Source organism: Coregonus lavaretus, assembly GCF_964263955.1.
Source record: "Coregonus lavaretus genome assembly, chromosome: 1".
Taxonomy (NCBI): Eukaryota; Metazoa; Chordata; class Actinopteri; order Salmoniformes; family Salmonidae; genus Coregonus; species Coregonus lavaretus.
The window spans coordinates 82,501,491-82,514,730 of record NC_139988.1 but is presented as its reverse complement, the minus strand read 5'-3'; the positions used below and the strand labels follow the sequence as shown (position 1 = coordinate 82,514,730).

The 13,240-nt window shown below is 42.7% G+C and overlaps 2 protein-coding genes across 3 annotated transcripts in view; one reads left to right on the top strand and one right to left on the bottom strand.

Annotated features, from left to right (window-relative positions):
* Positions 1 to 463, top strand: part of htra1b (HtrA serine peptidase 1b) — a 43,216-nt gene extending 42,753 nt beyond the window's left edge. For both annotated transcript variants that reach the window (XM_084162467.1, XM_084162465.1), the window contains exon 9: positions 87 to 463. In XM_084162467.1, the coding sequence (XP_084018593.1) occupies positions 87 to 255 (169 nt within the window). In that variant the 3' untranslated portion in view covers positions 256 to 463. The remainder of the gene's footprint in view (positions 1 to 86) is intronic.
* A 7,071-nt stretch (positions 464 to 7,534) lies between these two features.
* On the bottom strand, positions 7,535 to 12,765 carry cUnh10orf88 (chromosome Un C10orf88 homolog). Its single transcript, XM_084162554.1, has 6 exons — positions 12,143 to 12,765; positions 11,671 to 11,868; positions 9,952 to 10,021; positions 9,556 to 9,756; positions 8,947 to 9,311; positions 7,535 to 8,538 (listed from the first exon to the last, which is right to left on the bottom strand). The coding sequence occupies exons 1-6, from the start codon at positions 12,301 to 12,303 to the stop codon at positions 8,331 to 8,333; spliced, it is 1,203 nt and encodes a 400-aa protein (XP_084018680.1). The 5' UTR covers positions 12,304 to 12,765; the 3' UTR covers positions 7,535 to 8,330.
* Between the last annotated feature and the right edge of the window lie 475 nt (positions 12,766 to 13,240).

Sequence of the window (13,240 nt, the reverse complement as noted above, 5' to 3'; positions counted from 1 at the left end):
AGAGCCTAACGTACTGTGCTTTATCAGTAAAGCGCATGTATTTTTGCTACATTCCCCTAACATACACTCCTCTCTCCTCTCCACAGAGGTGGCCTGCAGGAGAGTGATGTCATAATCACCATCAACAGCCAGCGAATCACCTCGGCCAGTGATGTCAGCAGCTCCATCAAGAGGGAAGACACGCTGCGGATGGTAGTCCGGCGGGGAAACGAGGACATCATGCTCACCGTCGTCCCAGAGGAGATTGACCCTTGACCTCTCAGCAACCACGAGCTGGTTCTCAGTGTTGAAAACCACGGACCTTAAACCAGGTGTGTCTGGAGCCACACCCTACCTTAGAACCTGTAACTACTAGTGTGTGTGTCTCCCCCAACCACCTCAAACTACCGAGGCCTGAGAGGCCCACACCTAACCCACTGGGAGCTCAAACGCGTCCAGGGCAATAAAGACATATTTTAACATCCCTGCTAGTTTTTTAGTGTTATTTGTCCTCATGTATGAGTCAAAAAGACACTTCTGCTCTCATTGAAACTGATTATTACCATCACATTTTTATACTCTACTAACGTCCATGCACAGAGAACCCACCTCAGTCAGAGAGAAGAATGGGTGTCCGTATTCTGATTTGTTGTTGTTTTTGTTGCTGTTGATATTGTTGATTTGTTTTTTAATTGTATTGTCATTGTATTTCTCTTGATATGTTTTGACGACAATTTCACAGAGGGAATAAAATGGTTAAAAAAACGCGGTGTTCCTTACTGATGTTCCTCCTAACTCTGACAACATGAATGTTGACAGTTGAACTATTCACATCTGGTAAAGTCATGCAGTTACCCAGTGTACACATCCAGCTTGGCTGCTCTACACACAGACTGGGACTATGACCTGGTTTTGGTTTGGATCATATATCCAGTGTGCGTTTAATGAGAGTTGTAATTAGTCCCTCTGCATGGCCTGGGAGCTGGACCGCCTGTCTGCCACGGCTCAGCCAATAGGACTGCCTGTCTGCCAAGGCTCAGCCAATAGGGGAGGAGAATACTGCTAGGGGCCAACCCTAGGGGATTGGATTTCCTCTGCCCAAGCGTTGCTGACCCCTGCCAGATCTTACATTGTCTGGATAGATACATTACATGACCAAAAGTATGTGGTCACCTGCTTGTCGAACATCTCATTCCAAGATCATGGCCATTAATATAGAGTTGGTCCCCCCATTGCTGCTATAACAGCCTCCACTCTTCTGAACTCCAGAGAACGCGTTTCCACTGCTCCAGAGTCCAATGGCGGAGAGCTTTACACCACTCTAGCCGACGCTTGGCATTGCGCATGGTGATCTTAGGCTTGTGTGCGGCTGCTCGACCATGGAAACCCATTTCATGAAGCTCCTGACAAACAGTTGTTGTACTGATGTTGCTTCCAGAGGCAGTTTGTAACTCGGTAGTGAGTGTTGCAACCGAGGACAGACGATTTTTATGCGCTATGCGCTTCCGCACTCGACAGTCTCGTTCTGTGAGCTTCTGTGGCCTACTACTTCGCAGCTGAGCCGTTGTTGCTCCTAGACGTTTCCACTTCACAATAACAGCACTTACAGTTGACCGGGGCAGCTCTAACAGGGCAGAAATTTGACGAACTGACTTGTTGGAAAGGAGGCACCATATGACGGTGCCACGTTGAAAGTCACTGAGCTCTTCAGTAAGGCCAGTCTTTTTGTATTTGTATTTTTTTTAAATTATTTGGCATTTTTTATGATTATACAGATAACAGAAGGAATAGGTAGAGGGCAGAACACACACGGATCCCCTACCAAACCAAATCAAACCACCCCAACCCCCCATGCTCCAATAGAGCCCCAAAACCAGACTTAAAGCAGGCTTGATATACAATGAGTAATATAATCAAATAGCAAAAAAATAATACAAAGATATTATAAAACAAAAAGTTTTAAAAAAGAGTAAAAATAATCATACAAATTCTAATTTGGGTTGGTTTATGGAGTTGTGAAATGAGCTGGGTCCATGTCTTCTACAAAGGATAGGAAAGGTTGCCAGATATTATAAAATGTAATTGCAGATCCCCTAACGGAGTAGCAGATTTTCTCTAGCTTGAGATGTTGCATAACTTCCTTTATCCAATGGTTAAAAGTAGGAGGAAACTGATCCTTCCACTTAAATAGTATAAGACGTCTAGCTAGAAGAGTAGTAAATGCCAGCATGTTGCCCATAGAGCTGTTTAGAGGGGCCTCCTGTGGTGCCACTCCCAATAATGAAATAAAGGCAGAAGGTTCTATAGGTCTCTCCAGTATCTTAGAAAACGTCTCAGAAATCTGTTAATTTCGGGCATGTCCAAAACATGTGTAATAAAATAGCAGGAGCCTGAACTTTGGTTCATAAGAGAGTTCAGGGAATCCAGATTGTGTGAGTTTAATAACATATAGATCAAGCTTATGCCCCCTTTGATATAAGGATTCACTTTAAAAATAGAATCTAGAAGGGAGGTAGGTGGGCGTGATGGGAAGTGACTAGAGTATGAACATACAAAACTACGCAATTGCAGGTATCTAAAGAAATGGGATCTAGGAATATTGAACTTTTGTACTAACTGTTCAAAAGATGCAAAATCCATATCAATGTACAAGTCGTTCAGGGAGGAGATCCCTTTTCCAGACCAGATATGAAACGCCCGGTCTAATAATGATGGACAGAATGTATGGTTATTTAATAATGGGGCAGAAGTGAAAATTCACTGAGACCAAATGATCGCCTGAACGGTTTCCAGATATTTAGAGAATGTTTCACAATAGGGTTTTTAGTGTATTTGGAAACAGGCTCAGCTAATGCACGTTTTGAGCAGAGTAAGGCAGCTAAGGAGGTGAGGCCACAGGATGAAATCTCCAAGGTCAACCATTTCGGGCAGTAAGGCCATTCATGTTTGTCTATGGAGATTGCATGGCGGTGTGCTCGATTTTATACAACTGTCAGCAACGGGTGTGGCTGAAATAGCCGAATCCACTAATTTGAACTTATATACTTTTGTATATATAGTGTATTTTAAGTATGAGCTAAGCACATCATATGTTATAGCAATCTGTCAGTCGATGACACAGTCGATGACGTAACACGCAACCATTGGTTGATGCATGCAACGTCTGAGCAGGGGAACGCGACCAGGAATTTCTAGACAATGGTCAGACATTACAAATCAATGATAATCAACTCCAATTGACACTCTTCCAGTACCATGAGTCTTGCCTTGCCAGTCTTGCCTGAATGACAACTATAATGGTAATACATGTTTTGTGTCGTCCTCGATGTTTGTAACTGCCATTTGCATTTTTTTTTGTGGCTGTATGTGTTGTGTAATAATTTCAATCAATGAATCCAATAACCAATCAATCAGGGACACTGGTTACATTGGCTTTCATAACCAAACAAGTCACATTAAGATCATTATTGGCATGTGTACATGATATGGGAAAAGAGAGCCTTATGAATCTGAAAGTTCATAAACCTAACTCATAAATGGCTTTAGATATTGAACACCTACTCACTGCCAATGCCCAAGATCCTATAAGATGATTCTGTAAAGGCCAGATTTACCTCAGAAATGTCTCTGCCAGAAATGTACACTCAGTGTATGTATATACTGTTTTGTAGTCATTGAACACTGGTCACTTTAATAATGTTTACATACAAAACACATCTTTATATATATATATATATATATATATATATATATATATACACAGTGGGGGGGGAAAAGTATTTAGTCAGCCACCAATTGTGCAAGTTCTCCCACTTAAAAAGATGAGAGAGGCCTGTAATTTTCATCATAGGTACACGTCAACTATGACAAACAAATTGAGAAAAAAAAATCCAGAAAATCACATATTTAATGAATTTATTTGCAAATTATGGTGGAAAATAAGTATTTGGTCACCTACAAACAAGCAAGATTTCTGGCTCTCACAGACCTGTAACTTCTTCTTTAAGAGGCGCCTCTGTCCTCCACTCGTTACCTGTATTAATGGCACCTGTTTGAACTTGTTATCAGTATAAAATACACCTGTCCACAACCTCAAACAGTCACACTCCAAACTCCACTATGGCCAAGACCAAAGAGCTGTCAAAGGACACCAGAAACAAAATTGTAGACCTGCACCAGGCTGGGAAGACTGAATCTGCAATAGATAAGCAGCTTGGTTTGAAGAAATCAACTGTGGGAGCAATTATTAGGAAATGGAAGACATACAAGACCACTGATAATCTCCCTCCATCTGGGGCTCCACACAAGATCTCACCCCGTGGGGTCAAAATGATCACAAGAATGGTGAGCAAAAATCCCAGAACCACACGGGGGGACCTAGTGAATGACCTGCAGAGAGCTGGGACCAAAGTAACAAAGCCTACCATCAGTAACACACTACGCCGCCAGGGACTCAAATCCTGCAGTGCCAGACGTGTCCCCCTGCTTAAGCCAGTACATGTCCAGGCCCGTCTGAAGTTTGCTAGAGTGCATTTGGATGATCCAGAAGAGGATTGGGAGAATGTCATATGGTCAGATGAAACCAAAATATAACTTTTTGGTAAAAACTCAACTCGTCGTGTTTGGAGGACAAAGAATGCTGAGTTGCATCCAAAGAACACCATACCTACTGTGAAGCATGGGGGTGGAAACATCATGCTTTGGGGCTGTTTTTCTGCAAAGGGACCAGGACGACTGATCCGTGTAAAGGAAAGAATGAATGGGGCCATGTATCGTGAGATTTTGAGTGAAAACCTCCTTCCATCAGCAAGGGCATTGAAGATGAAACGTGGCTGGGTCTTTCAGCATGACAATGATCCCAAACACACCGCCCGGGCAACGAAGGAGTGGCTTCGTAAGAAGCATTTCAAGGTCCTGGAGTGGCCTAGCCAGTCTCCAGATCTCAACCCCATAGAAAATCTTTGGAGAGAGTTGAAAGTCCGTGTTGCCCAGCGACAGCCCCAAAACATCACTGCTCTAGAGGAGATCTGCATGGAGGAATTGGCCAAAATACCAGCAACAGTGTGTGAAAACCTTGTGAAGACTTACAGAAAACGTTTGACCTGTGTCATTGCCAACAAAGGGTATATAACAAAGTATTGAGAAACTTTTGTTATTGACCAAATACTTATTTTCCACCATAATTTGCAAATAAATTCATTAAAAATCCTACAATGTGATTTTCCGGATTTCTTTTCTCATTTTGTCTGTCATAGTTGACGTGTACCTATGATGAAAATTACAGGCCTCTCTCATCTTTTTAAGTGGGAGAACTTGCACAATTGGTGGCTGACTAAATACTTTTTTCCCCCACTGTATACACTGAGTGATAGACTGACCAGGTGAAAGCTATGATCCCTTATTGATGTCACTTGTTAAATCCACATCAATCAGTGTAGATGAAGGGGAGGAGACAGGTTAAAGAAGGATTTTTAAGCCTTGAGACAATTGAGACATGGATTGTGTGTGTGCCATTCAGAGGGTGAATGGGCAAGACCAGAATATTTAAGTGCCTTTGAACGGGGTATGGTAGTAGTTGCCAGGCGCACTGGTTTGAGTGTGTCAAGAACTGCAACGCTCCTGGGTTTTTCACGCTCAACAGTTTCCCGTGTGTATCAAGAATGGTCCACCACCCAAAGGACATCCAGCCAACTTTACACAACTGTGGGAAGCATTGGAGTCAACACGGGCCAGCATCCCTGTGGAACGCTTTCAAGACCTTGTAGATTCCATTCCCCGACAAATTGAGGCTGTTCTGAGGGCAAAAGGGCGGGTGCAACTCAATATTAGGAAGGTGTTCCTAATGTTTTGTACACTCAGTGTATATACTATATATATATTTCGGTCTCTGACATTGCTCATTCTGATATTTCTTAATTTTTCTGGATTATGTGTGTATTGTATTTTTATTGCTAGGTATTACTGCACTGTTGGAGCTAAAAACACAAGCATTTCACTACACCTGCGATAACATCTGCAAATCTGTGTACGCGACCAATCACATTTGATTTGATTTGCAGTAAAGAAAAGACTAAAATAATTAGGTCATCTCTCAAGCCATGATCATCTCTTACATTTTCTTATGGTCACCTCCTCCCATATATCCTCAGTGAACTGCTAGGGTGCGACATTAAATATTATATGAATTACCCACAGTATGAGGTGATTTATATACAGGGAAGGATCCATTACATAATAATCTACAGTATCCGTTCCGTTGCATGTTCTTTGGGCTCGGCTGAAGCATGGAACCTAGATGGAAAACATGACCTCACTCTTACCTTTCACACATCCCAAATGGCACCTCATTCCCTATGTAGTGTGCAGTGCTTTTGACCAGGGCCCATAGGGATATGGTCAAAAGTAGTGCACGATATATAGGGGAAAGGGTGCCATTTGGGATGCAACCACAGTGTGACATCAGTTTCAGAGGCCTCACCGATTAAATGTTTGGTTAATGTACTGTAAAGGATAGCTCAAGGCTTCTAGAAATACTGTAAATGCCCCATCAGTCAAACTAAGTGATCTGCTGTTAATGTAGTTCCCATGTGTTAGTAGGGAAGTAGACTACCCCCTGAAAGGCTACAGTTACAGTGTAGATGAATGCTAAGGATATGATGAATGTGTATTAATAAAAGTGTACCATTTATTGGATGACTCATCCATCTAGGTTAATATCAGTGTTGGACTGGGGCCAAATGAGAATACCGTTGTGCTAACTAACAATACAACTATCTGCAAACTAACAATACAATCTATCTGCAATATTAAAGCTAACCCCCCCCCCAAAAATAAATAAATATGAACAGTACAATATATCAGAATGATGTCGATCTGAGAGGGGTTTCTTACCAACAGGCCCCGAGGCAGATCTTTCACTGTTGCCTTCAAATCATTAACACATTTATTGCTCTGGGCCTGTATAAAACTGCTCCTAGATCAGCACTCCTACTCTGTGACATACAGGCCCTAATCAGTATGTTACAAATAGAGCATTCATTTCTAAGAGCAGACAGACATAGTAGGCTACAGTAGTGAAACGCTGTGGAGTGTTCTTCACTACTTTACACTTCAGAAATCCAACAGGTTTTGATTTGTTCCCTCCATAGCCATGCAGAGTTGGAGCACCAGCAGTCGGATATTGTTGATACAGTTGGTATCGCTCTACATGCCTTTTTTTCCCCAGGACCTGCTGTTTGCTCACAGGAAGCTGTTCTGCCTGGCTGGGTCCAGTCAACCAGCACTGACCTATGGCTCTGTAGTTTGAAGCTGTCTGAAGTATGTATGTCTAGTCTACAGGTCCTGGAGGGAAACGTTGGCCCACTCTTGTGACCTGGCTCACTGGGTGAGTGTAGAATGATCAGGAGTGTGGACAACACACAGACATCCACATCATCCAGGTTTGAAAAAGCAGTCAGTGGTAGACACCACATTGGACTGACTGTCTGCCCAGTGGGATTCCAGTCTTTCCATCCAGTTTGATGCATGACCATGATTTATACAAAGGAGTATTCTTCTCGATAATTCTTTATTGATTTAGCTGGTACTGTAATCCACGGCAAACATCCAGCACATCATGCTGGTAAATTCATGTTTTACATAATCCTTAAACTATTTAGTCAGCTGAGCTTTTCCCGGAAAGATCGGCCCGGGGTGTGGTGACCTTTTCAAGGATGCAGCAATGGAGCCCTCTGTAATGCTGTAATGGAGTCCTACCAAAGACATCAAACCAACGGCTCCACCTAGTGCTTCACCTTTACCAACATAAACATTACTTTTTTACATTACAGAGGAATGAATATGTTTAGCAGGTGTGGACTGGAGAGCATGTTTTGTTAGATCATTTTTTATATTTACCCTTGCTCAAAGAATAATACAAAAATGTTCTGTAGTTGTTACAGTATAAATACATTTATTTTCACTCTTTGATCACACAGTGCAGTTATTTAAACCGTCTGTTAATATACAGAATATGAAAGGGAGTCAAATTTACAACACACACAGACAGACATTATTTTACAAACATGCGCAAGTGGTAAAACTACAGTCAAATAAGCAGCTTGTCTCTGGAGAGTTGGGTTATTGGGTTCAGTTTATTGAGTGCTGGTTATTGGGTGCAGGTTATTGGTCGCAGTCAGTGCACAGTCAGTGCAGGGGCTGTGACTGGTGCATGGGGCTGGGGATAGGGTTGGGGCTGGAGTCAATGCAAGGGGCTGGAGTCAGTGGGGCCTGGGGTAGGGGATGAGGCAGGGGCTGTGGTTTGGATAGAGGCCGGAGTTGGGATTGAGTTAGTGCAGGAACTAGGTCTGAAGTTAGTGCAGGGCCTGAGGCTGGTCAAGCATGGGTGCTGTGGTCTTGAGGTGGCTAAGGGGAAGGTCCAGGGTCTGCAGTAAGGCCGTTTCCAGGCGCAGTTGCAGGGCGTCCAGCCGCTGGTCCATGTGTTCCATCAGCCTCCTCTCCATCTGGCCCAGACGTCTCTCCATAACCTGCTCCAGCTCTCTGCAGCAGACATGCTCCTGCCTGCAAGACAGACGATCCATCAAAGAATAGGTTTTCATAGGAATTAAAGGATCTCCCTTTAGTGCTGTCACCCTCCCATGTTAACATTGCACTCGAACATATCCTCGCTATCCTCACAGGTTTCACTGGACCAGAAGTCTTCCATGACAACAAGACCTGCACAGTCATACAGACACAAACCATACACAGACATTTCCTGGAACATAAACAGAGACACACCACAATGCAGCCAGAACCATTACCAAACCCACAGACAGACATGGTCAGCCCTGACATCCCCCATCCACTTGAGTCCTAACCACAACATCTGGACTCCATTCTACTCCGACCACACCATGTAAATGTTCAGAGGGAGTTTTACATTGTAGTTAGCCCCGCCATAAAGCCACCACCAGTCATCATACTCACCGCGGGCCACTGGATGTCTTTGAGGCGTCCTCGATGCGGAGCTGTGTCACCTGCCCACACACACTCTGTAGCATAGGGAGCATGTCTGGGCCGATGCAGGGCCTCCGTCCTCCTGGCTGGCCATTAAGGAAGGGTGACATCATGTCTGCCAGGCTGGTGTGAGTATTGGAGGCTGCCCGAGACTGGGGACATGGATCTGAGGAGGCAGAGTCAGACATCTTGTCTGGCTGGAAGCTGGTGTTGACTGAAGGCTGTTGGATGTCAGCTGTAGCTTCAGAGGGTCCGTTAGTTCCTTTAGCAAGAGCAGAGAGAGCCCCACTGCCCAAGAGGAAGGGCAGAAACCCACTCAGTGAGTCAGCTTTGTTCTGGAAAAACACCAAAGACCTTGATTACCATACAACACAGCGATTGTCTTCTGTGTTCTCTGTTCACTAGTCTTGAGCTTCTCGCTATCCGACAGCCATCTTAGTGGGTAGAAGAATGAACAATACAATAGAATACAATAGAGACAGTGTCTTCTGTGTAATTCCAGCCTGCGTACTTTTCCACTGAGGCTTCTTTTGACTGGTATTGGTGACTGTGATGCTTTGACGTCAGCGGAGAACCCACCTTCTGCTGAAACTGGACCATGTTCATTAGGCTCTGGGCCCCCGGTGAGAGGCTGGTGCCCATTTCCTCCATCATGGACTGCACACGGAGCATGTCGATGCTGGGCCCCAGGCTCAGAGAGCAGTCTGCAGATGTCATTGTCTGCAGGCCCATCACGACCCGAGCCACAGCCACACTCCCTCGCCCACCAAGAGACAGCAGCTGAGGAAACAGAGGTTATAGCCCAGGAGAGGGCATCACCCATACCATTCCACCCACACTATGATAACTAGACAGGTAAAGGGGATGGGTCAATGGATTTCATGTTCACAGAGACATGGCTATGTGCTAGTAGGGAATAAACAGGAATGGGACAGAAACTACTGTTCATTTGAAAGCTGTGGTTGACATACATACCTTCACCTCACATGATGTGGTAGGGGACTCCAATATTAAGTGATTCCTGTAGAAGGGTCCTCTCTCTGCACTGGCAAGCAATAAAAAAAGGACGGATCATACTACACTCAATTATCATACTGTACCCATTTAGAAGAGGGCAACAGAATTGCATTGAGACAGATTTTTCTCTTTGAAATGTATGCCAAACAAAAACCATGAATTTCTAAGTTTAACAAACCATACAACTCTATGCATAAGGATTGCTTTTAGCAATTCACACAGACATTTTTACAAAAAAACAGTTACTGGTAGAACTGTGCAGATGCAAAGTTTGGTAACAGAATTTCGGTAAAATCTGTCCATTTTTTATGTGACCACACTTTCCAAAAAGATAAATATCTGCTCCGAATTAAGTTTTTAAAATGTCTGCAGAAAGAATGGGGTGTCAGCTATGACATGACACCTTGACTTTAAAAAAAAAAAAAATATTTGGGTTAATGAACTACAGTAAGTGAAGTGGATTTACACCCGGTAACAGAATTGCAGTAACAGAATTTCATCATGGGGTCCCTGATCTGTACTACACAGAAATACATAATTATGGATATGAAAGTAATTCTCTTCATGGTGATGTATCCTAAATAGGTACACAAAGGTAGAAATATGCAATATCCTCCTTTGCATATTTGGGTGTTATTCTACACACAGGCTATTATTTTAATGAGCTCCGCCCCCAAACAAGACCAAATTTGTTTGGTCCAGAACTGACTAAATATGAACCAATTATAGACATCTATGTTCCACAAGTTTGGACATTAAAGTACAGCACAGTATAGTATAGTTTAGTACAGTACAGCTCAGTACAGTACAATACATTATAGTGTACTCAACTCTAGTGTACTGTACTGAATATAACGCTTCTACTATACTCAACTTTTTTTTTACTTTACTGTACTCTCCAAACTTGTGAAACATAGATGTCTATGATTGGTTCAGATTTGGTCCGGTCCAGACCGGATGTTTGGGCCAAATCAAGGCCGGTCCGGACCAAAAATCAACATCTGTGGACGTTGAAATTTTAGCCGGTCCGAAGCGGTACCAAAAAAAACAAAACCTGTGGACATTCAAATGAAATTTGGTAACAGAATGTTTTGTTTTAATCACTTAATAATCCATAAACCAAACAGATATAAACCAAAGACTAATTGGTAGGTCTACCTTTACTTGTTACTTTTGTGAACTTTCATTATCCTCCCTCATGTATTTAATTTCTCCATAACTAAATACAGGTGTTGATATTAACTGGCAGGGGTCTTTTCTGGCAGATATTTTCTGAAACCACTTTTCCATCTGTTTGACCAGAAATCAAAGCCTTTGCTTATTCCTAATATTTACGCTAGAAAATGGTTGAAAAAAAAGTATATATGCCTTCATTTAAAAGAAATATAGACTAATGTTGGTGCTTATGGGTCCTTTAGCATGGAAATGCCAAAGCCATACCATAAACCTTTTAGAATAATATTTGTTAATACAAAAAAAGGTGCTACGCTGTCAAACATACAGAGATGTGCAATAGTTATCCACAGCTGTATTGCTTAATCATTCAAACTATTCCAGGGGGTGAGTCCCAAAATGGCACCCTTTTCCCTTTATAGCTAGTCAAAGGTAGTGCACTATATTGGGAATAGTACCAAATGGGGTGCAGATAAAGAGTTCACAGTTGAAGTAGCCATCTACCTGTCAGGCTGTGCGTTGGGGTCTCTCTCCCCGCGGCAGGTGCCACAGTAGTCCCCAGCCTGGGAGTAGACCTCAATTGTGCGGGCCTCGCTGGTCACCAGCAGGCTGGTGATGAGGGCAGGGCAGTGGGGTGCACAGCACAGGGTGATGACACACGGAGACCCCTCCTCTACCTGCTCCAGGAGCACTGGAACACACCTGAGGAGGACAAACACAAGTGTGAGATCAAATGTCAGAGGGTAACAGTATTTTGATTAAGAAAATCAAGGATTTGAATATTGGTGCTTTAACTATTCTAGAGAGTGGAAGTTAGTCTAGATAGCTAGCTATGACAGTCTGGGGTTTCCTGTAACGTTTCAATTTGAGTTAAGGCATGCATAAACAGTTTCTGTGTGATCCTTTAAAGGTTGACGAGGTCACTGTGGTATGGGAATGTTTGTCAGTGGAGAAGATGATAAACAAGGTGTCTTACCCGTTTGGTGTGTCTCTGTCGATCTGACTGATGTCAGTGTTGTCACTTGATTGTACTGGGAGAAGGATGTCAGAGAGTTGGCGCTCCTGTGATTTGCAAGCCCATGACGTGTGCCCGTTGACAGGTCCATCTTCGCTTGTGCTCACATCAATACTGGCCATGATGATAATTATGATGATAACCGCTTTCCCTAAACGTAATGCCTATCTGGCCTTGGGTAGCTAACTAGCTAGCCGAATGGACTAGTTGCATACAAAACAGATTCCTCTTCTATAGCACAGTAACGTTATGAACAAATGTTGGGGTAGAAACAGTCATTTCAGTCACACTGTTGGCTTGTCTATGCCAGCCGGTAACCGTGCAGAAATACATTAAGCAATCCAATCGACTCTCACGGAAATGTTAGCTAACGCCCCGTCCATTCTTTGGTCAAATGGATGGAAACGAATTTATAAAATGATGTAGTAATCATTGATATATTAAAACCGTCAGTTAAAACGCTACAATTCATACCTTACATCTACTAATCGTTTAAGAAAGCATATCTGGCAACCAGACGACTAGCTGGCTAGCAACTTCGACGAAAGCACGGCTTGTTTATGATGTTGCGCCATCAATGAAGCACTTCCGGGTCACGCTTTTTTCCCCTCTGTGGATCGGTTTCTACTAAATAGCACAGCCACAAACTAAAAATTGGCTATAGGCCGATCGTTCAAAAAATCATCAAAACAGAAAAAAATTGCTTTTTGGTCTTAGACATAAGGTTAGCCATGTGGTTAGGTTTAGGGTTAAGGTTAGATTTAAAATCAGATTTTAAGAAGATAAATTGTAGAAATAGGCGGGATTTATGACTTTGTGGCTGTGTTGACTAGTGACGTCCCTGTGGATCTTCTACTTTTGTGGAACGCTTTTTTTAATCCTTCAAAATAAGAGTCCTGACTAGTAAACTGTGTAAATGAATAATGATAGTAGTAACCATAAAATTACATATATTATCATGCAATTATTAGCTAACTATTAACTAATGGTGACATTTCATGGATGAAAAACAACAATATTTTCCATCATTTTTAAATGTTGTTTTTAATAGAAAACAAC